At 44.5% G+C, this 21,839-nt stretch overlaps 1 protein-coding gene across 2 annotated transcripts in view; it reads right to left on the reverse strand.

Moving 5' to 3' along the window:
• The window catches only part of CCDC50 (coiled-coil domain containing 50), a 43,376-nt gene that overhangs the window by 11,850 nt on the left and 9,687 nt on the right, over positions 1-21,839 (reverse strand). Inside the window, exons 2-6 of one of the 2 annotated variants that reach the window (XM_050307955.1) lie at positions 12,710-12,772; positions 11,266-11,395; positions 6,645-6,735; positions 3,978-4,086; positions 110-814 (exon numbers count right to left, since the gene is read on the reverse strand). In XM_050307955.1, the coding sequence (XP_050163912.1) occupies positions 110-814; positions 3,978-4,086; positions 6,645-6,735; positions 11,266-11,395; positions 12,710-12,772 (1,098 nt within the window). The remainder of the gene's footprint in view (positions 1-109; positions 815-3,977; positions 4,087-6,644; positions 6,736-11,265; positions 11,396-12,709; positions 12,773-21,839) is intronic. The other variant, XM_050307957.1, reaches the window with a different exon arrangement.

The following is a 21,839-nucleotide window of genomic DNA, read 5'->3' on the forward strand; positions in this document are numbered from 1 at the left end:
TGTACACACTGCAGGTAGATATTGGAGACAAGCATCTTCAAAGGAAGCAAAATATACTTCAGATACCAGTATGGGGCACACACATACACTTTCTCCATCACTTGGTTACCTGAGTCTCGCTGGTAGCCTCCAGCCTTCCCCTGGGTCACAGCATGTGGGGAGGGGGAATGTGTCCTGTGTCCTGCCCTTCTGCAGTCTCTTGCCTCACCCCTTCTATGATCATCTCTAAATTCAGCATCATGGAGCTTCTCATCATGTGCCATCCTGTGTGACGAGAGACCCTGATGGCGAGATTTGTGTTTTTCAGGGCGCACCACCTGGCTGCTGCCCTGATGCCAGGTTTCCTGCTCAGCCTCCAGTTCCAACTCAAGAAGGGGAAGGTGCTTTTCTCTGTCTTGCCTTGGTGGCTTTCTCCTGTGCTGTGCCTCATCTGCAAATCTGCGCTCTGACTCCAGGTCAAGACTGAGAGGTCTCCTACCCTTCTCCCGGCCAGCTGTCCTCCTCTCCCGGAGCTCCCAGCTATGGCTGTGATCATAGGCACCATGGTCAGCCTCTCTTTCCAGATCAAGGCTAGGATGTCTCCGTGACCTTTCCTGGCTGGCTGTTTTTTGCTCCTGCTGATGGCCACTGCCGGTCTCTCTCAGGTAAGGAGACCTCCGACGATCCTCCGAGGTGGAGTGCCTGTGTTTGGAGGCACTGTCGGTCAAAGGTGAGGGAGGTCCTCTGTGCTCTCTCTGGTGGTGCCTGTGCCTGTCATGACTGTGTGCCCTGTGAGGCTCAGAAAACTGCTCTCTGAGGTCACGCCAGGGGTGCTCTGAGCAATGGGGGGACAAACAATGAGCGGGTTAGTGGTGCAGGGGTTAATGGTAGTTCTGAGGCCAGACTCGCAGCAGGCAGATGAGGGTGCTTGATATAAGAAGCCGAAAACGCAGGCAAAGCCTGATGGGATCAGAAAAAATAAGAAGGACAGACAATGCTTGCAGGCTACAACAGGAGGCAGAGTGAAATGGCAGCAGGGCAGCACAGGAGGCAACAAGGCTGGAGCAGAAAGCACAGATCCAGCCTGAAAGTATCTGAGCACCTCCTAGACAAGGACAAGCCAATATAGAGACAAATGACTTTTAACGATGCAACTGGGGCTGACAAACAGCCAAGAGAGCAGTTCATATCCTGATGACACATCACTGCTGCAGGATCCTGAAACCACCTGAGAAAGATTTGCAGAGAAGGGCACAAGATGCAGGTAGGGTTGGGAGGCAAGAGGGGGTGTAATGCCAGGAGGGACCAAGCAGAGGGGTCAGGTTGGATCCCGGTTTATAAGCACTGGTGCCCTGCCCTGGCTTCAGGCACAGTTTTTTTATTCGTTTCACCTAATGAGGGGAAGACCCATATAAAGCAGAAAAGGAGATGAGAGATAGGATTTTTTTTCTTTAAAAGCAAGAACAGGATGATGGATAGCTGCCGCATCCAAACATCTTCCACCACAGACAATCATATATATCTCTTGCAGACCCAGAAGTTTCAGGTCCTGTACTTCTATACTAAGTAAACATTTCAGCTCTGAATACAGAGAAGGTTATGGAAATTTAAGGGTAGTATAAGATTTCACAAAACACAGGCTCCTGACCTCAGCAATGTAGCTAGAAAAGCCGCTTACTTGGCAGTTTGGTGGGGTTGTTTCCTCTGTGCTTTCCAGAAAACAGGTAGAAATTTTCTTTGCTCTTAGTTACAGTAATAAACTTGAAACAGGTAGGAGGATGCAAGTCTACCTCTTTACAATCTACTAATTCATTTATTTTCCAATCAACCAATTTGCTAAGAAAAATTATTGCACTGAGTGAACTATTATCTCTCTACAGCAACTTTTCAAAATGAGAAAAGAGGCCTTAAAGCAGATAAACTCCCACCCAAAAAACAGACTAAAATCCTGCAGCAGCACTTTCCTCAACTGCCAAGATGTTTCTTTTATAGTATCTAAAAATATTTAAAATAGATTTCACTGCACATGAACTACATTCTGTTTTAATAAACAGCTCTACAGCCCTTACAATCCTTCTAGATTTCAGGGGAAGAAAAAACAAACCCCACACCAAAACTAAATGTTTCCTTCAAGTCATTCTACTCAGAAAAAACTTTTTCAGAGCCAGTAAAAATACAGCCTACAGAAAATCCACCTTGAAAACAAATCTGTATGACTTTTATCCAGAACAGGTGTATTTTTAGAAGTCCAAAAACTGTAACAGGAACTGCTGCGGTTGTTTTTTAACTGGTTGGTTTTTTTCCGTGCAGCGTTAGATCATTCATATGATTTACAAAAAAACAAATATCCAATAAAACAATCTGACTTACTGAACAACAGAGAACAGAGCCTGAAAGCAAGTTTTTGAACAATACTAACAAAGGTCTAAGAATTAATTCAATTTTGTCATTAAGGAAAGCTCAATAAATACAGCAGCAGAGAGCAGAAAACACAAAAGAGCAAGGTATGGCTACACTGGGAAAGGACTGCTGCAGGTAACACAATCATGCCAGACAACCCAAGCAAAAGACTAGTTTTTGGGGTATCTCAGGGTATATAACTCATCAGCAGGTGCTGGGTCCTGCAGCTTCCCAAGGGGTTGTGTAAACACTCTCTAGATCCTGCTGTTACTCTCTCGAGTAGCAAGTGACTGAGTGAATACAAAAATGTTTTTCATGGCACAGACACTTCTGGGAGGAACTCTGCCTTTTTTTCATGTTTAGTTTTCCACTTTTAAAGAGCTCAGATTGCTTTGGAGCAATAGCCCACGTGACTTCTGGATGTGGATAAATTTTTGTCAGCTGATTTGTCATAAAAATCCATCCTGTCTTACCATCTCTGTGTGGCAACAGTATTACCTACATTGTATTTTTTCAGAGACTTGTCCCATTTAATTCTGAAAACCTGAAGTGTGGGTTGGCCATAAGAATCCAAGATGCTTTTTTTCCCCAGCTCTGTACATGTAGCAGGTCTTGTGGTCCTGAAGTTTCCATATGGTTACTGCTTTGCACTTACTGCTTTGTATGTCCTTGTCTATCTTTGAATGTCTTCCAAATTGAAACTAACTTGTGTAAGTTCAAATGCAAGACTTGAAAACTGCCAATGGCATTAATGTTAAAATGAGAAGTAAGAGGTTTGATCTTCATCTTCACAATCTGTTAATCAATAGCAACCCATCCTTCCCACCACATTTTTGAAGGAAGAACACAGGAACCACCACCAGCACACAGCAAAGCCATCCCCAGATTGCTCCATAATTAAACACACCCCGATTGTCTCCTCACAGTTTAAAGAAGGTCTGTATTCAATCACAAAAGCTGACCAAGAGAAAGCACTGTGGTTCATATAATTTCCACAATGTACAGTCCCAGATGATAATCACAGCAGAGACACTCTGTGGAGATGACCTTGTTCTTCAGTAAGTCATTCAAATCGGTTGTGCTAATTTTACTGCTTGGATACGTACCTGCAAGGAGCTATTTTTGAAACGTGGTTCCATGAAGCAGCATTTATTCCTTTATGTGGCTGTGCCAGCATCACAAATGAGCACACAGAACTGTTTCTCTTCAAATGCAAGCATGGAATTGCATCGACATTCCTCCCCCACACACTGGGTTTTACACAGCAGTAACTGTGGAATATCAGCTACTGTCTTTTTCCACAAGCCCTTTTAAAACATACATGCATGGCTGTACTTGCACATGCACACACCACACACCCTACCCCTGTCCTCCAAGCCCTTTTCTAGGACAACAAAAATTATAAAACTGTCCTCTTTTTTTTTTTTTTAATTAAATATTTCCTAATTATAGAATACAATGATTCTGACCCTTGAAACTGATATAATGCTACAGCGCTCAATACAGGACTGTAGGATAAGAGTAAGTTCCTAGATGGAGTTGCCAGATCACCAGGTTCACCCTATACTGCCATGATCTTTTATCTAGTAGAAACCTACCTCCATTTTCTGCATAATAGCTCTCCTCATAGCCCTGGGACTCTGGGTAGTGCTTCTTGCGCCTCTTTTCTTCCTGCAGTTCTCTCTGTTGTAGGAGACGCGCAATGTCCTGCAGAGATGGAAGAAAACAGACACAAAATCACCACTAAAAATACCTCCAGATTCTTTTATTCAAATTCTTTATTTAATTATTAAAATCTCAATAATTTAATTTTTCAGACATGACAACAGCAGTTAATCAAATTCAACCTGTAAGTGGCATAGGGCTTTCAACTTCATGGACCCAGGCCCACCATGGAAATTCCAACCCCATGGCAGACTCACAAGTTCCTGTTCTCCCTGCACACAAGCCTGCAAAGCCCTAATGGCCAAAGCAGGGCAAAAGGGACTTTGTGTGCAACCTCAAGCTTTCAGCTAGGATTTGGAAGTCAGAGAAGTGCACACCCACTTACAGGAGTGGGCTGGATCTGCCCCCTGCACTCTGCCAGGGAAAAAAACCCAGAGGCTAAGGCTGTCTCCAGTTGAAGGCACTTCTGATTGGAAGGAGTTTCCAGAATAAGTCATGAACTCATTTCACACCAGTGGTAATTTGCAGGAACTGTAGGATGCCAGCCACGGAAATGTATCAGTTTGACAGACAGAGAGTGAAGGAAAAGAAAATCGAAGGGACATTAGGAAGAGTGAGCCAGGCACAAGGCAAGAGCTCAGTGGGGACTGCAGCCGTTTGTCTTCTGTCACGGTTTTGGTAGATACTCCAAAGAGACGAGCACTCCATTTTCCTAATTGGTTTTCCTTCGAGATGACTAATGGATCAACAAGGCCTAGGAACCGCAAACAGTCCCCTGGCGTTTGCTCATCTGGGGTCCAGAAGCTTGCAAATCAGTGGAGCCAGTCTGAAGCCAGGAAGCAAAGCTGGCAGATACCACCATGGCATGCTAGCCCTTTGGATGCTATTCATTTAAGCCTTCCTAATCCTCAGAACCTTTACAGAGCCATGCATGTAAAGCGGACACTGCAGGCAGGAAAGGCATCACTGAAATGCAAACTAAGAGTCAACACTCTCCAGAGCAAAGCCTGCACTGGAAGATATTGAATGGCTGTTCAAGTACAAACTATTATTTCAGGATTCAGGTAAGATCTGCTCCATAACCAGCTTTTTGGAGGACCTGGGGATGCCACAGACTCTTTAGGAAAAAAAAAAAAACAGCCAAACCAAAACCTCTTTCTCCTGACAAGGTTAACCTCTTCTAGCAAGTACAGTAAATCTATAAATATATACGCTTAAGCACATTATCTCCAGGACTGACACAGCTCAGGACTTGCAAATCCACACAAACCACTTCTTGCAAAAGGGATTCATAAGCAGGCAGGCTTAGACCTTCATTTGAAAACCCTGCAGTCTAGACAAGATCTGCCTCAGTCCACAGCTACATTTCAGCCACACTTGGGAACTTCCCATGTACCAACATGAAGAGAAAGAATATTTATGAGTTCTCATTGCTTTAATCCACAGTCATCTGAAGACTGCTCCCAACAGCACAAGATGGTCAGCAGGCTGACAAGTTGCCAGGACCTGTTGTCAGACCACTGACACCCCTGCTCTCTGCATAAAGCAGCAAGGAGAGCTGTAATTCCCAAAACTTACATTAGTTTTGCGTCTCCTTCACCTTTCTGATAAAAATAAGACATATTTGTCACCTTTACAGTACAAATTCTTTGACCTAAGTGTTCCTCTCACCCTGTTACCACAAGTTCCCCTAGGAAGCCAAGCCCTTCCACATATGTCTGGGCAGCCTTTCAGTACTTGCTTGGAATTAGTGGTTCAAGAATAAAATTAAGCCTTGCACAGGTAAACTGATGCATCTGTCAGGTAAGGACAGATTCTTACTTCAGGCTCTTTCAGGAAACACAGCTTTGTGTTTCCAAGCTCTTCCTATACAGAAAATGCCACCATCTTAAGACTACTCAGACTTCTCAGGAAACCATCTGTAATCAAGAAAGGGGGCACACTCAAGGCTCACACAGATGTTCCTCTACTCTGTGGGCTTCCTGAAAACCCAGTTTGACAGGCTTACCCAATAAGGTGATCAACAAGCCAAATCCTTTGAATACCATCAACAAACCACACTGCCCACTCTCAACAGCAGAAGAGAAATATTCTGAAATCACAAAAGGAATCTGCTAGCAAGAAACTACAACAGGGTGTTCAGGCTGTGAAAGACTAAACTGAAGAAGTGAGAAGCCAGAAGTGGATGGCTGGGCTAAGAGTCCTGAAATCTTTGCAAGAAAGACAAAGAAATCATGACCCAGGATTCTCCCAAAAGTAGTACCTATCTTCTTGCATTTGAGAAAGCAAGCAGGTCTCAGAGTGCATAAACAATTACAGCTTCCTACATCAGGGCAATGAACACCTCAACAAGACCCACCTACTACTTGCCCTCTTCATTAGCAAAGCCACTGGCACCAACAATCCTTGTGACCCTTGAGTGTGAGGACTGTGACTGTATCTTATTCCTGTAACAGGACTCCCTAAAAATTACTCTGCATACAGAGATCTGTGAGGATTGCCACCATGCAAGCCAACTCCTGTGGCTACTGGCCAAGATATGCCTGACCTGAAAGGACTGCTACAAATAGCCCTGCCATCCCTGCAGCTTTAAAGGTTACCTCATCTTTTTCCTCTTGCCTGCGGCGCTCCTCTGCTTCAAACGCGAGCTTTACTTGGATTTCCTGAGCGATCTCACAGTCCTGTCGTTCCCTAGAAGGTAAGGAGACAAGGATTATAGGCAGCTGAAGCCACAGGCATCCCTCAGCCTGGAGAAAGGGATAAAAGAGCTAAAAAAAAAAAAAAAAATCCATCTGATTTACACAAAAGAATTATTACTCAGTGTTAGTGCAGAGCCTATGAATCCTCACCAAGGACCAGGACTCCCTGTACCTACTGCTAACCAAATTTAGAAACTACTTTCCAGAACCATTAAAGAGTATAAAGTAAAAGAAAACAGATTCATTGGCAGTTTGCTAAGAAAGGAGGTAGGCACCACAAAATAAGGCAGGCCAAGGTAGCACCTAGGAGTCTGCAAACAGTTTAATTCGGCTGAGTTTCTGTATGTGTGGTATCAAAGGAGGGGTTCAGGGGTACAGTTAACACAGGTGTACCTGGGAAGTGGTTTTCAAGTGAAAGCCAAGAAGAAAAAAGTGCAGGAATGCAGTACATAGGCCAAGTGGAGGCTGGAGGTGGCAGCTCAGTAACGATGAGAAATGCAGCTGAGGTGGGATGAGACACAAAAGCAGAACCACTGCCAAGAGGCGAGGGAGCAACATGCGTCAGAATGAGGGGGGAGGGAGCCGTGGCCACCCTGCCAGTGCGGATGCAGGAACACAATATTGCATTAACTGGGGAAAGAGATACCAGAGTAAATGAGACAGGAGAGTTCCAGCTGTGCAGACAGACCTAAAAGGCTGTATTTCAGGGGTATCACACCAAAAGCATCTGCATGAACAGTGCAGTATGTTCTGATGTTCAGCAAACAGGCTGGAATGATGGCCAAAGATTCCTTAGGGCAACTCAGAAAAGGGTTGGGGGATTTGAGAAGAAAGATTAAAAGCTCTGTCTTTCAGCACTGTTGAAATTGAGCTAAAGAGCAGCTCCAAACAGGTCAGAAAAATCAATCCCTGCAACTGCAACTACTGAAAGGCAAGGCACAGAAGGAGACAAGAATGAGAACAGCAACCAGCAGAGCCTGCTTTATTACAATACAGTCTTTTGAAGAGCACACTGGCAATGATCAGATAGATGATGGGAAGACTACCAAGAGCATATTATGGAAGGCAAGCAAATAATTCAAGAGAAGGAGGTTGTGCTGTGTCAAAGTTGTGCTGTGTGGGATGGAGCAACTAGTTCTAGTTTGAGCAAGGATCTGGGCAGAAATGACCTAATGAACTTGGAGGTAAAGGACTGCAGGAGAGTCTAGAACATGAGCAGAGGAAATTAAAATAGTTTCAAGTGCAGACAAGCACTTTAGGTTCAAAAACCAAGAAACGTGGCATGGCTGGAGCAGTCAGTGGGACCACAGAGCCTTCTTTTACAGAAAGTGAGGAATGAGAGAAGCGGAAAAGGTGGATATGTGGCTTAGGGTGGGGAAGAAGGATATTGCAACAAGAGGGTTGAGAGGATAAATGTCACCAAGAAACAACTCATCTGTCATAAGGAACAAAAAGATACATGCAGTAGGAGTAGTAGCTTCTTTATTTCCATCAACTGCTCCTTGGAAGCAGACCTGCAATTGGGCTGGAACTATGAACAGGTCAAACATCTCAGGACAGCGGTTTCTTTCATCCAGGTAATGAAACCTGGTATTTTTTGCATGTGCCTGTGTGTGTTTCATTTGACTCTGGGGGTAGACCCGTTCAAAGGCACAAGAGTTCACACAGCAGCAACTCTAGTTCTCGAGCCTGCCTTTATATAAAGGGACCTTGGCAAACCTGGCACCCAGCAAAGAACCACAGTCCCCAGCAAAACAATAGATGAATAAGCAAATCCTAGGGGGCAGGCTGCCAGTAGGCCTGATAGTGAATCCCTTATGACCTCAGTCTCTGAGGACGTGAATCCAGGTAGAAAATAAGTTAGAAAGGTCAGACACATCAAGGCATTGCACGTCTCCAGTTCCCCTGGCACCTGTGAGCAGAGCTAAAGTGTCAAGTTCATCAGCACAAACTGACTTGCTAAATACTTAAAATACATCTTATTACAGACAAACAGGACAGAGAAACAGCTAATCATCTTTCAGAGCCAAGGCAGCAAGGTCATTGCCTCTCCATTTGCAGCAAAGAACACTAGAAGTAATGCTAATGCGGAAGCATTTTCTTATTCCTTATGACATACATCTTGGAATACATTGTATCAATTTCTTAGAACTGAACAGTAACAGAGGATTAAGTTTTGGGGTTAATTGCTCAGAGGTAAGTAAATACTGAGACTTGATTAGTTAATCAACATAAGCTAGTGTTTTAACTTGAGTGAGCATAAGAAAATAGTTAAACAACTTTGACAGCTCTTCTTGTCCTCCTGTTTCTTTAGGGTGAGTTCAAGTGACCATCAGACTCTGGATATCAGCCAGAGCAACATAAACATCGTCCTTCCTGAACATCCCACCTGTATCCCCTTCCTTCCTGGGTTGCAAGAGTGTTAAAAATCTAGAGAAAACTCTACATCAGTTTATTAAAAAAAAGAGGAAAAAAAACCCCAAAACTCTGTGTGATTTACACTGATTGTAGCTACTAGCTGTTGCCAGATGAGAAAAAAAAAAGGAAATGTTTAAGGGAATTGTTCAAAGGAACTAGCTTGTATTAATACAACAGAATCATCAGCACAGAGAGCAAAACAGGGAAAGGACACATTTTCACACTATTTTATTTTAGTCATCTTGCTACTACACTCAGCAGTGTGCAGGCTGCTCAGTTAGATGTGAGAGATGCTTTTAAAGAAGCATGAAAATAAGGTTTATGCTTCCCTGAATTCTTAAAAAGAAAAATGCTCTTCTATTCTCTCATTTATCTTCACAAAATCTTTGAGAGAATTTAGGATTTGACAGACAGAAGAAAGCCCACAAATTTGAAGAGCTTTTTTATGTTTCCTGTTTATAAAGACTCCCTAGTTCTGCTCCCCTACTTCTCCCATCACCTCGCAATGTCAAACTGATCTACACAATACACAAAGCATCAACAGCGAGGATTATTTTGTTGCCAGAATATGCTACTCTTGGACAAGGAGGAGCGGGAACATACAAAGAATTGAGGAAGAAAAAGATCCAATTACAAAAGGATGCCTCCATCTTCTTTTACTTTTCTTGTAGAAGAGTTCATGTTTCCAGCAGCAGAACTGCTGCTGACACAACATTTTGCATCAGCAGTTCTGCCTGTGCCTTGGCTCACAAAGTTCGTAAATCCCATTTTACAGAGTCCTACAAGAAGAAAATAATTTGCAGCTCACAGAAAGTAACAAATAGGAATCACCTCTGCCATACAAAATTAATTTTTATGTTGCCATTTACACTCACATCTCTAATTGGTAATAAAGACAAAGCTATTGGAAAAAAAACACAGACTTGAGAGATACATATGTATCTAACCAGAGCTGCCTCAGTGTGCTGGGAACATTGAAAACAATGGCTGATCTATTACGCCCCAGCTTCAAAGCTTTTATGAACCACGGTTTTGAAGCCAGTCCTGTATCCTGCACATCTGCAACACAGAGCTCTCCTGCTCCATCGCTGTCCCTGCCAGAGGAGCCACCCAGGCTTTGTGATCCACCACCATATGTACCTGGTGGGTGGCATCCCACAGCACAACACAAGCCTGGAGGCAGCACAGCTGCTGGGAGATGCATCCTGCCTTGCAGGCCCTGCATTTGCAGTGACCCCCATCCTGCCATCTCTCACCAGAAGGATCTGGCTGAGATCTGTCACACAAATCATTTGTTACATCTCATGTATTACAAGTCCACCCAGGATTGGAAAGTACAGTTTGTTTTGTGTTGCGCTGCCACGTTCCATTTCCACACCACCTCCACAGCTGAGAGTAATGGCACACAAGCCAAACCACGGGTCACAGGGTTCGATGTGCTGTGTGGGCACCAAGCAAACCTGCAGAGCAAACTGCATCACTCATTAAACACCTTCCCACAGCTGCTACAGAAGTCAGTGACTGCAAAAGAAGGCCTGTCCCCAACACCTATCCCCACCAAGTGACCCTGAGGCAGCAGTTTCCCCTTCCAGGTCACTTCGCACTGACTATCCACAAGCACAGCATGGGCTTTCAGCTTTCAGTGCAGCAGGACACCAAGGAGCATCATACCCAGCTCCTCCAAAGCACTCACCAGGCATCAGTGCAAGCACACCAATATCTGCAATTTACACAAGAGAGAGACTGCACTGTAATATTCTATTTTTATGGCATGGTTCCCTCTTTCTCAGACTTTAGCCAGGCACAAGGGCAACACAAGTGGTCAAGTTACTCCATTTTGCCAACAAGCAGTACAATGGGAAGGCCCCTTCTCATGGACAGGCAACAGAATACAAGCCAGGATGGGCCCCAGGACCATCACTTCCACCCCATTCTCATTACCCTGTGCCAGAGCCTATATTTTTACAGCAACAGACAGCCAAAGAGAAAAGGAAACAAAAGCAAAATCTGAACCCTTTGTACTGTCAAATCAAAGCAGCTGATTTCAGTGCGCTGACCAAATGGAACTAGCACTCCCATTTCAACAGCTTCATCACAAACTCACAAGTCTTTTTGGTGTTTCTGGATTTGAGCACGTGCTTTCTTATCCTCCTCTTCTTGCAGTTGCTTGGCCATCTGCAAGTCATGTTGCACCAGACGATTACGCTGAACATTTGTAGCCAAGTGATGCTCAACTGGAAACAAACACAGACAAGAATCCTCAAATCAGGCTGCAGAACTTCACTGTGAGAACAAGATACACCAAGTGGGAGGGAGATTCCAGGACAGAGAGGAAGACGGATCTTGGCAGGGGAACACCAGGCAATATCATTAAAGGTGGGAAAGTCCTGAACTGAAATTACACTAACAGCTTGGGACTGCCTTGTTTTAGCACTGCGGGGGCTGTATACGTGTCTCTGTTACCAAAATAAGATCTGCGTATCTTAACACATGCAGGTTTATAGAGAATGTTTTTTAGGATTTGAATTTCATTTTCTGACCATGGGAAATCACCTTAAGTGAATGAAGTGGGTCTGGAAAGGACCACCAGAGGCCAGTGAGGATGAGCTGAACCTAAAACACTTCTGATGGATGCTTCCCTAATTTGTTCTCAAGAACTTCTAGAGAAGGAAACTCCTCTCACTCCCAGCATAATTGGTTCCAAAAATCTCACTACCTTTATATTTAGCAACAGAGCAACTGAGTACTACAGTGAGTCCTTTACCATACATGGATATTGCCTGTAAGAAAAAATGGCTATGTGAGCTGCAGCAGAGAGTCGTCTTTAATTCAGTGATCTCAGGTTCCAGGGCACATGCAGCTGCACCCCCAGTGGAGGAGCTGGAATGTCATTTCCACCCAGTACTGGTAGACACCAAATTAGTGAGAAGCTGATTAGAGAGGCCATCACACCTGAAACTGCAATGTAAACATACTCAAAATAACAGATACGCATATAAAAAATAATTTAAAAAAAGGCACCAGTCATTTAGAAGTTCCCAGCTGCACTTCTTTTTCTCCTTTTTAAACCCTTCTAGGGTACAGCTGCCCTACCTCAAAATGTCTGAAAAGGAACCCTCCTTTCAAAAGGCAGACACAGGCAATTCTGAAATATGTAAACAAACAGACCTGATTGTACTACAGGTCAGCCTACAAAACTTGAAGCTTCCAAAATTGCTAGTCATTTCTAAAAACTTTGCACAGCAACAAAACCTCAAGTGCACTCCTACATACAACTTTATCACAAATAGCATAAACAAACTCAACTCTAAAGGTGAGCACAAAATTGAAACATGAAATGCAACTATCTCTAGGGTACAATGTGAGCTGGAGCAGAAGGCAGTGTAGTGTTACAGGATAGCCAAGACAGCAATAATAAACTGTATTCCATTAAAAAGAATAAAAATTGAATAAACACAGAAAGCATTTCTCTTAGTAAAATCAAATAAAGTCAGGTATCTGTTGGGACAAGTTTGTTTCAGTTTGTTCTAAACATCATTGCCACTTACTCTCTTGTTCCTGTAAGTTATGGGCCAAGGTATGATCTTCTAGAATAGCGAAGTCTCGACACACTGAACAGGGAAACAAAGTAAAGAGAATTAGTATCAGAAAAAAAAAATCCAAAAACGCATCAAAAGAGCTATAGGAGCAAGGGGAACATACATACAGACTTCTGACACACTTTCTGGACTTGTGTTTTTCCCCCCTCCTGCACTCATGTCTATTTTTGAATGCACGCACTTTTTTGTCCCTGTTGGCGTAAAAAGCCTTCTTCACTCTCCCCTCCAAGAACAGAACTGCCCGTGTCACCCTTGGATCAGATCTAGTGTACAAACCTGTATTCCATTCAAATTCATACCCATGCTGACTGTGTTCAACTTAAAACAAGGGCAAGCGTTTGTAATTACTGTGACTTTCTTTGCCAGATTAAGGAGTCTGGGAACAGTATTTTCACGGCACAAAGGGTACATGTACACTGCCACCCCTCCTGAGCTGAGCAGACTGAGCTCCATGGCTCTCCCTGCACGGCATTTCTACCAGTTCAGGCATCATTTTAAAAATGTTTCTTGTAAGCTTCAATGACTTTCTAAGTGCAGACACCGTATTTGTACCTAGGACCCAGATATGGGATCAACCACAATGCTACGGGCAGTAATAAGTACAGCTTCTTAAAAAGATGTTGAAAATGACCTAGAGACAAGAAAAATAGGAAAAGGACAAACTCCCTTTGGCGCCAGTCTGAAAGCAGTAGATTTTTGCCAATGCCTATCACTTCCACACTTGAACTTTTAAAAAGGAATGTTCTACCCACACTGCAGAAAAACACCAGTGTGTATTTTTAACTTATGATAGGTAGGGGGGCAACAAAACTCAAGTCACATACTGGGGCAGGGACAGAGACACAGCATCTGGTTCAGCCTTTTGGTGCTAGGTACACATCAGCTCCTCTGTCAGCCAAGGACAACCTGTGCCCCCAAACTGCAGGATGGGGTCCCATTTCGCACAGGGTTTCTTCCTGCTTTAAGGCAGCGGCACTGAAAAAATTTATACTGGAGGAGTCTGTCACTTGTTTTTCCCCTCAATATGACAAGCTAAGAAGCTTAACAGGACTTGAGAGGGGAATATCTCCCACTTGGAACACAGGTCACAAACCAGGATTAGAAGGTGCTTCTGAAGCCGCAGCGGGAAGTACAAACCCCTGCTTCTGTGCTCCATGGGCAAACCTCTGGGGAAGACCAAGGTTTCTCTTCAGCAGAGCACAGGCACAGTCTAGAAGATAAAATAACCCCAAAACCCCCAGAATGTATCAAAAGTACAAGGGGAATTTACGAGGATTCTGTTTAAGACAGAGTTTAGAGATAGAAAAGAGAAAATATTTCCATTACTGCAAAGGGTGGAAAAAACAAGGAAATGAGAAGGTAGCCACATTTTCCTGAACCACAAGCCTTCCCTCTTCTCACACACAAATATGTTCTGGTAGAAAAGCATTAAGACACTCCTCTGCACCCAGGCTTCTTCACAAAATATCATGAAGACTTTCGACTTGTGTGTACTAAGAGGTCAGATAAATGTTTTATCATATTCAATGGAATTTTTTGTTGAGTCTTTCTTTATTGAAGGGTGTTTTAGAGATGACAAGAGCTCCTAACAGCCAGAGTAGCGCTCCAGGGAAGAACAGTGACAAGCAGCATGGTGGAGATGAGGACAAAGATTACTGTTATATGATCCCAAAGTAGCTCACTTTAAGCATGTACAATTCTAGATTGTGTAATTAAGGTTTTGGTTTTGCCTCTTTTTTTTATTGCACTCTCTTTTAAAAAAGGAAAGACTATATGAAACACTAAATAGCACTGAAATGCTTCCAAGTGGGCGTTTGTGTACAAAGAAAGAAACATTGCCTTTCAGCAGATCTGGAGAAGCCACAGCTGTGTTGCAGGCAGTAGCTCTATTCAGGTGACAAACCCAGGGTGCTTGGCAGTCACAAACATATTTTTATGGGATAGGGCAAGGGAATCTTGGCCACAGAGACTTGATTTCTGTGGTCCCTAATACTACTTCAGCTTCCTAGAATGACTGTGGAACAACCACCTTCTGCTTACAAGAAGCATCATCTGGCCTACTGGAAAGGGATATCCAACCCGAAGGTTTGAGAACTACTATCAGATTGGAGTTAAGCAGACACTTCAACACAGAGCCACAGTCTGCCCAAATCTAGGGTTGTGCTATTACCATTAGGTATTCAGGAAGCAGCACTTGCTCTTGACTGTCAAAAAAAAAAAAAGAAAAAGAAAAATAACAAGAGAGAATGGGAGGGAAGTGTTATTTTTAACTGCAACAGGTCTCTGAGCAAGTCCACTGCACAGCTGCCCAAACAGCTGTACAATCAAGACAAGGTAGGTAGCACAGGAACAAGGATGAACATTTCAGAGCTATATTTTCTTTTGCATAAGGATCACTGCTGTAAAAAATACTTATAGAACTGCATCCTAGCCCTTTCTCAACTCCCTTCTGCACAGGCTTACACATTACCTTGATACCCTGTGGTATTCGAGAGCTCTGCCTTGTAATTCATGCTGCTGCTTGTGCTTGCAGACCTTTGCTCCATCCTCCCCAGAAAGGCACACGTGCACAGGAGTTCACGGTTTCTTTTTTAGTTTTTTTTTTTTTTTACTCCATTGTACCCACACCCATACACACACTCTGTTTGTTTGGGAAAGGCCATGTTGACAGAAACATGTCTAGAAAGTGGGAGGGCCGTGGTAGGACACTGCTGCTTGTCTTTTGACAAGTTTTGCACCAACCTCAGGAAAGTCTGATCTCTTCAGTGAGGTTTATTCTTACAATACAGCAAGGATTGTTTAACCCTTTTGGATTGATGGGCCACTAGAAACTTCCTAAAAAAAGCATGGACTCAAAATAATAGGGCCAAGTCCATATACTGTTGTGTTGCATAGATGGGCCTGCTTCTTCTAGCTGTTACTCCAGAGATCTGCTGAAAGTAGTCCATGGGTGTCCAAACAAAGAAGCAAAACAAACTCCTCAGATCCTCGATTCTTACAGAGTACAGCTGAAAGTTGCTGGATGTCAAGAGATGTAAAGCAGGGACCAAGGTTCCTGTTTAGGTTGTTTTGGAGCTCAGTGCCTGGGCCAGGAAGCACACACAGCCTCGGGTACCACCTTCCCTGGTGCAACTCCCAGCTCCTGACCCAAAGCCACCCAGTTCAGATCCAGTGCCAACGTAACCACACAGCATTCAGACCTGAGGCCATGTCCAGCCACCACCTGTCCTGTCTCCACACAGTGACAAAGCAAGTGGGGACAATGCCCTGGGATGAGCCCCCAAGTTGTAGGGCTTAGACATTATTACAGGGGTTGGTGTTTAAAACAGCAATATTAACCCATCAAGATCCAGTACAGGGAGAGAGGAAAGTTGGACAGTTATCAGTGATATGCATGCTGGAATGTCCCAAGTGTCTGGGTTCCCCAATGCCCCTATTTCACAGAGGACACAGTAAGGAGCAGACTGGTGGGGCAGCAGCAAGCCTTGAGTTTGCTCACACATTTTGGTTTTATTATGTACTGCTGAAGAAGCCACTTGGCTGCACACACACTCCCATTAAGCCACTCTTACAAACCCAAACAGACGGCTCAAGCACACAGCGCTCTCTTTGTGCTGCTGTAGCTGCTGGCAGGGCAGACAGCAAAAGAAGACCTTTCGTCACTGTCAGAAATTTGGCTGGGCTGGCTGACTCCAGCTCATCTGAGCACATTATTCCCAAGTCCCATCAGCCTGAGAACAATGTGCAAAGGAAGATGAGAACATCCCATTACGAACACAATGAAGCGATGCCAAACAGCCAAGTGGCAAGAGATGGGGGACACCTGCAACTCCCTAGCAAATCTGGGGGTGAAGGCAGTGCAGAGCACTCCCTCAAGACTAGACTCAGCACCCATGGCACCAAGTCAAGCATGACGGCAGCTGCAAGTGAGGCCAAGGAAACCAACACTCCTGTCCTTGAAGATGCACATCCAACAACGAGGCAACTATGAAATAATTGGAGATGTGGACCGGCCAGGCATGGTCTGAAATGAATTTCACCAGCACTAGTCCTCATCCCCTGCCCAGTCTCAGTGTGGTACCAGCACACTCATTACTAAGTATTATGTGCACTGGGTTTGTGCTCAGAAATAGGATGGTCCCAATGACAGAGTCTCACAATTCCTCCTCTCCAAGAGGCTTCATACTGAGGGAAAAGAAATCCATTTCATTACTCCCTAACTGTATGCCTACAAAATGAAAGGTAAGATTAAAGTTACCTTCACTGTTGCAAATCAACTTGACTTCCCATCCCTGGGACCTGGCTGGAAGCCATCAGGCAGTCAAACAAGCAGCAGGGGTGCAATCAGAGCAGCTACAATTGGCAAGTCCAATGAAGCATGAAACATTCACAACAGGTTTATCATAGTCTGATACAGCCAATCAGCCTTGGCACAGCAGGGAGTAGACCTGGAATACCCGCTTCTGGCACAGCTGTCCATAAAAGAAATGCCAGCCCAGAAATCCCAGCTGCTGCTACAACCAGAAGAGGCGCCAGCAGAGGAGGATGAGGGCAGAAGCATCATCCTTTGCAACAGTGGTGGAATCCAAAATTCATGCGGTGGCATGGAAGAGGGAGCTCACTTGCTTGAGGGATCCTCAAGAGCCTCTCTGCAAACTCCAAGCAAAGGTCTTCTCCTCTGGTAGTGCACCCCAAAAATACACCTTTCCATGCACCAGTGCATCTGAGGCTCTTGCAAGCTTGGCTGCAAGCCCTGCCTTTATCACAAAGATAAGGAAGTCCCTAGGTACAAAACTTGGTAAAATTACATAAAATAACCTTGTCCTTTTTATATTCTGCCACCTGCCTCACTAGCTTTCTCCAGCATTACCTCAACTCCATACCTCAGCTTTTTAAACAACAAACTGCTTCAAACAGAGTAAGGTAACCACAATAGAGGAGCAAAGACAGCTTTTTTCTTAGTGATACTCAGGTGTGTGACAAAGAGGTAGGTAACACCCAGGAATGGGTGGTGTGGAACATGCACTATCTCGACAAGAGGTTAAACCCCACTGCCTTCTCAAGCAAGGCTCACAGCAAAACACTCCCCTCAGTTCTGCCTGAAGTCTTAGACCATGTTTTGACATCCACTACAGGGCCCAAGGGCCCCCTTTGGTTCACGTGGCCCATAAAACATGCTCTGGGACATCAGCCAGTTCAATGACCCAGGGACCACAGATGTATGTTCCAAGCATTTCCTTTTGGGTCTTAAAAACACCTCTTGCTCCCCACTCCCTCCACTCCCAAGATTTTCCTGTCAGCATCGTGTGCTGGATAATTCACAAAATAAACTAGAAGGTGTGAGTCATGCTTAGTTTAGAGCATCTGCATTTTTTGAATCCTGATCTGAAGGTCAGGAGGGAGAGAAAAGAAAAAAGTAACAGGAAAACAACAGTTTCCTCACTAAAAAGATCACTCTTTAGGGCCTACAGAGCTGATAAATTATGTTGCAAGCAGCAAATTCAGCTTTTTACAAGCCAGCAGTCTCAGGAGTATGTTGTGTTATGAAGATTCCTGCAGATTAGAAGGTAAACTGGGACCTCTTAGAGACTCTTACCAGCAGGGACTGGCCAGGCCACTCCAAGCCAGGCAGCCTCCTTGAAACAATGCCAACATGACCAAGCAGCCACCCAGGTGGAGGCGAGGGGCTACCCTGAGGGAAGATTCCAAATAAAACATGCAACTGGGGCATTCCCTGCCCAGAAGCAGCAAAGCTGCTCTCTGAGATACACATCCCGACCTCGGCGTTTCCTGTTTCTGCCCTGCCTCTCCCGTTGCACCAGGAGACACCCGAGCTCCTGCTACCACACATGGGTGCTGACAGAGGCTGGCCAGGACACGTCTCCTCTGCTGCAGTTACACAGATGACATTCCTAGGACCTTATTCACCAGGCCACATCAGCGCCAAGGACATCAGAAAACTCACACAGGGAGAAGATGGATCCCAGACAGAGGGCAGGTCTGGGCAGCCTGAGAAAGGGAGCGATTTCTGCTTCTCAGCTACAGCACCAGAGCATCACACATAGCTGGGAGCTATTGAGGCAGCACAAGGAGACTGGATGACCCCATGGGGAACCAAACTGAGGGGTCTTGGCCCAATTCTTAAAAGTGTAAACACATAGAATTAAAAAAATAAATCACCAAACCACCATGGGTTTTTTTACTAGCAGCTTTGGCCTGGAAGCTAAGAACAGCTTGGGATTTGGGAAGGAGGTTATCCTCTCTCATCTAAGCTAAATGCTTTGAGGTCAAGGCCGTGAGATTTTTGTGCTCTGTCTACACTGTTCTCCAACAACAAGCTCTCACCTGCCCAACAATGCTTCAAAAAGGAAGATTGTATGCATTTAGGAAACAAATCCTCAGAATTTGATTCGTTTTATTTAACCTGCCTTGAAATAGAAATCATCAGGATACAAAAAATACCTTCTCTGAGGCTGCTAATTTGGCATTCTCACTTCTGCACACTGTACCACAGAGCAGTCCTCAAACAGAGAGCATCTGCTGGACACCTCAAAACAGGAGGTGATGTGCTTGCACAGTATAAACAGGAAGATGGAAATACTCAAGATAGTGAAAAAATACCACAAGGCACCTCAAAAGGTTATCCTAGGGCACGCCCCAGCCACAAAAATTGATAAAATTTATCATTCTACTTTTATAGAGAAGGCTGACATCTTTTTCATCACTGGATAATTCCACCCTACCAGCTTTCATCCGCAATGTTTCCAAATAAGAGCAACTCTTCTTATTCTCAAAGCTTAAAAACATAATCACAGAATCACAGAATTAACCAGATTGGAAAAGACCTCCAAAATCATAAAGTTCAACCCTTGATCCAACACTGCTATGGTTACTAGACCATGGCACTAAGTGACACATCCCGTCTCATTTCAAAAACCTCCAGGGATGGTGAATCCACCACCTCCCTGGGCAGCCCATTCCAATGTCTGATTTCTATCTCTGTAAAAAATTTCTTCCTCATATTAACCTTAACCTCCCCTGGCATAGTTTAAGACTGTGCCCTCTTGTCCTACTGGTGGTTGCCTGGGAGAAGGGACTGACGCCCACCTGGCTGCAACCTCCTTTCAGGTGGTTGTAAAGAGCAATAAAGTACCACACAAGCCTCCTCTTCTCCCACCTCCCTCAGCCGCTCCTCATAAGACTTGTGCTCCAGATCCTTCACCAGCTTTGCCGCACTTCTCTGGACACTCCAGCACCTCAACTGTCCTTCTTGTAGTGAGGGGTCCAAAGCTGAGGTATGGCCTCACCAATGCCGAGTACAGAGGGACAGTCACTGCCCTGGTCCCACTAACCACACTACTGCTGATACAAGCCAGGATACCATTTGCCTTCTTGGCCACCTGGGCACCCCTTGGCTCATATTTAGCTAGCTGCCAACCAGCACCCCCAGGTCCTTTTCAGCTGGGCAGGTTTCCAGCCACTCTGCCCCAAGGCTTTGTTCAAGACTGGACATACAGGCATACCTTAAAATGGCATTGAGCCCTAAGGAGTACTAGCACCCATGCTTTGAAAATTTGTCCTTCTCAGCCATGTCTTGTTGGGTTCCCAGATACAGAGTACTCTGATTCACAAGAACTCTCCAATACCCCTAAGTCCTATAGCCAACATTCCTCCTACAGCTTCTGTTTTCTACTCCAGAGGCCCAACACATACAGTACACTTTGCCACTTTAAAGCAGAGAGCAGACAGGTAAGACAATATATGTTAATGTCTGCAAGTCATTACCTGCCAAGCTCAGAACACTCATCCCTGTAGAAATTTCATGTCCCAGTGTCCATCACCCTGCACAGGACTGCCTACACACAAAAGATCACCAGTGAGCTCAGCCACTGTACTGTGGACCCACCAGTAACACCCAGGTGGGCAGGTACAAAAACCTCAAGGTAGATATACTTGTCAGGGATGGCTTGGCTAATTTGACACCACAGCCAAATAGTAGACTGCAGGTAAACACTTCACTCAACATCCAAGATGAACTGGATCTGTGTATGGAAAAAGTTAATCTCAACCATCAATGAGAACTAAAGTTGCTTTTGTAGTTCATTCTCTCCAGCATTTCACACAGCTTCAGTTGACTCAGCTAATACCACATGTGCAAAATGATCAACCAACAACAGAGACAGGGAGAAGCTTTCCTAGAAGTCAGTTTTAACCACTGCCTCCCAACCATGGACCACAGCAAAACAAACAACGCTTGCCTCCAACAGCTGTGTTTTATCCTCACTTTGCCCAAAGGCAAACTACCACATGTTATAAGTTACTTTTTCTCTGGAATTTTGAAGATGGCAAAAATACCTGCAGGACAAAGAAATATAGCAAGAGATTTTTACTGCAGTGCTGGGTACCCATTTCCAGTACTGGGTGCACCCCTGAATCATACAAAGAGCACACTGCTGTTTGAAAACCGTGCTTTTTGTACCCTTTGATATCAGTTGTTGAATATTCATTTTACTGTCCGCTTGTTGCCTTAAAAGGTAATTTCTCTGCTTTGGAAGTGGGTGTTATCTTTTGGCTGGTTGTAACATACCTCCCCTGGGCTCGTACAGGGGGGTCTTGCATCATCCCCACATTGTAAGGCATGGAGGGTCTCTCTGTGTATCCACATGGCACAGAGGAATACATTTTTATTCATAATTTGTTCCCTGTTCCCGGCCGCGAAAGATTCCCTGGTGAGAGGTCCAGATAGGACCCTTCACCTTACAGTCTCCACGGTATGCCTATAAGTTAGTAAATATACAGAAATAGTTCTTTTGTTAGTACCCTCTGTTCATTTTAATTTGCTTGGAATAAAATCAGTTCCTCAATTTTTCACACCACACACATCATTGGAGAGCAGGGCAGGAATTGCCTCCACCAAGAGAGGTAAAAATCCCTGGCTCTCACAGACATCCCCATGAACACCACTGTAGCTGTAAATCATGCCTTCAGCTGTGCCCCATGGATTGTACAACACTGTCTTTTTCTGGAGGATTTTTTTTGTTTCTTTTGCAGGATGATAGGACATGATGGCAGTTTTAGC

The sequence above is a fragment of the Myiozetetes cayanensis genome, unplaced genomic scaffold (genome assembly GCF_022539395.1).
Source record: "Myiozetetes cayanensis isolate MyiCay16 unplaced genomic scaffold, myiCay2020 scf13, whole genome shotgun sequence".
Lineage (NCBI taxonomy): Eukaryota > Metazoa > Chordata > Aves > Passeriformes > Tyrannidae > Myiozetetes > Myiozetetes cayanensis.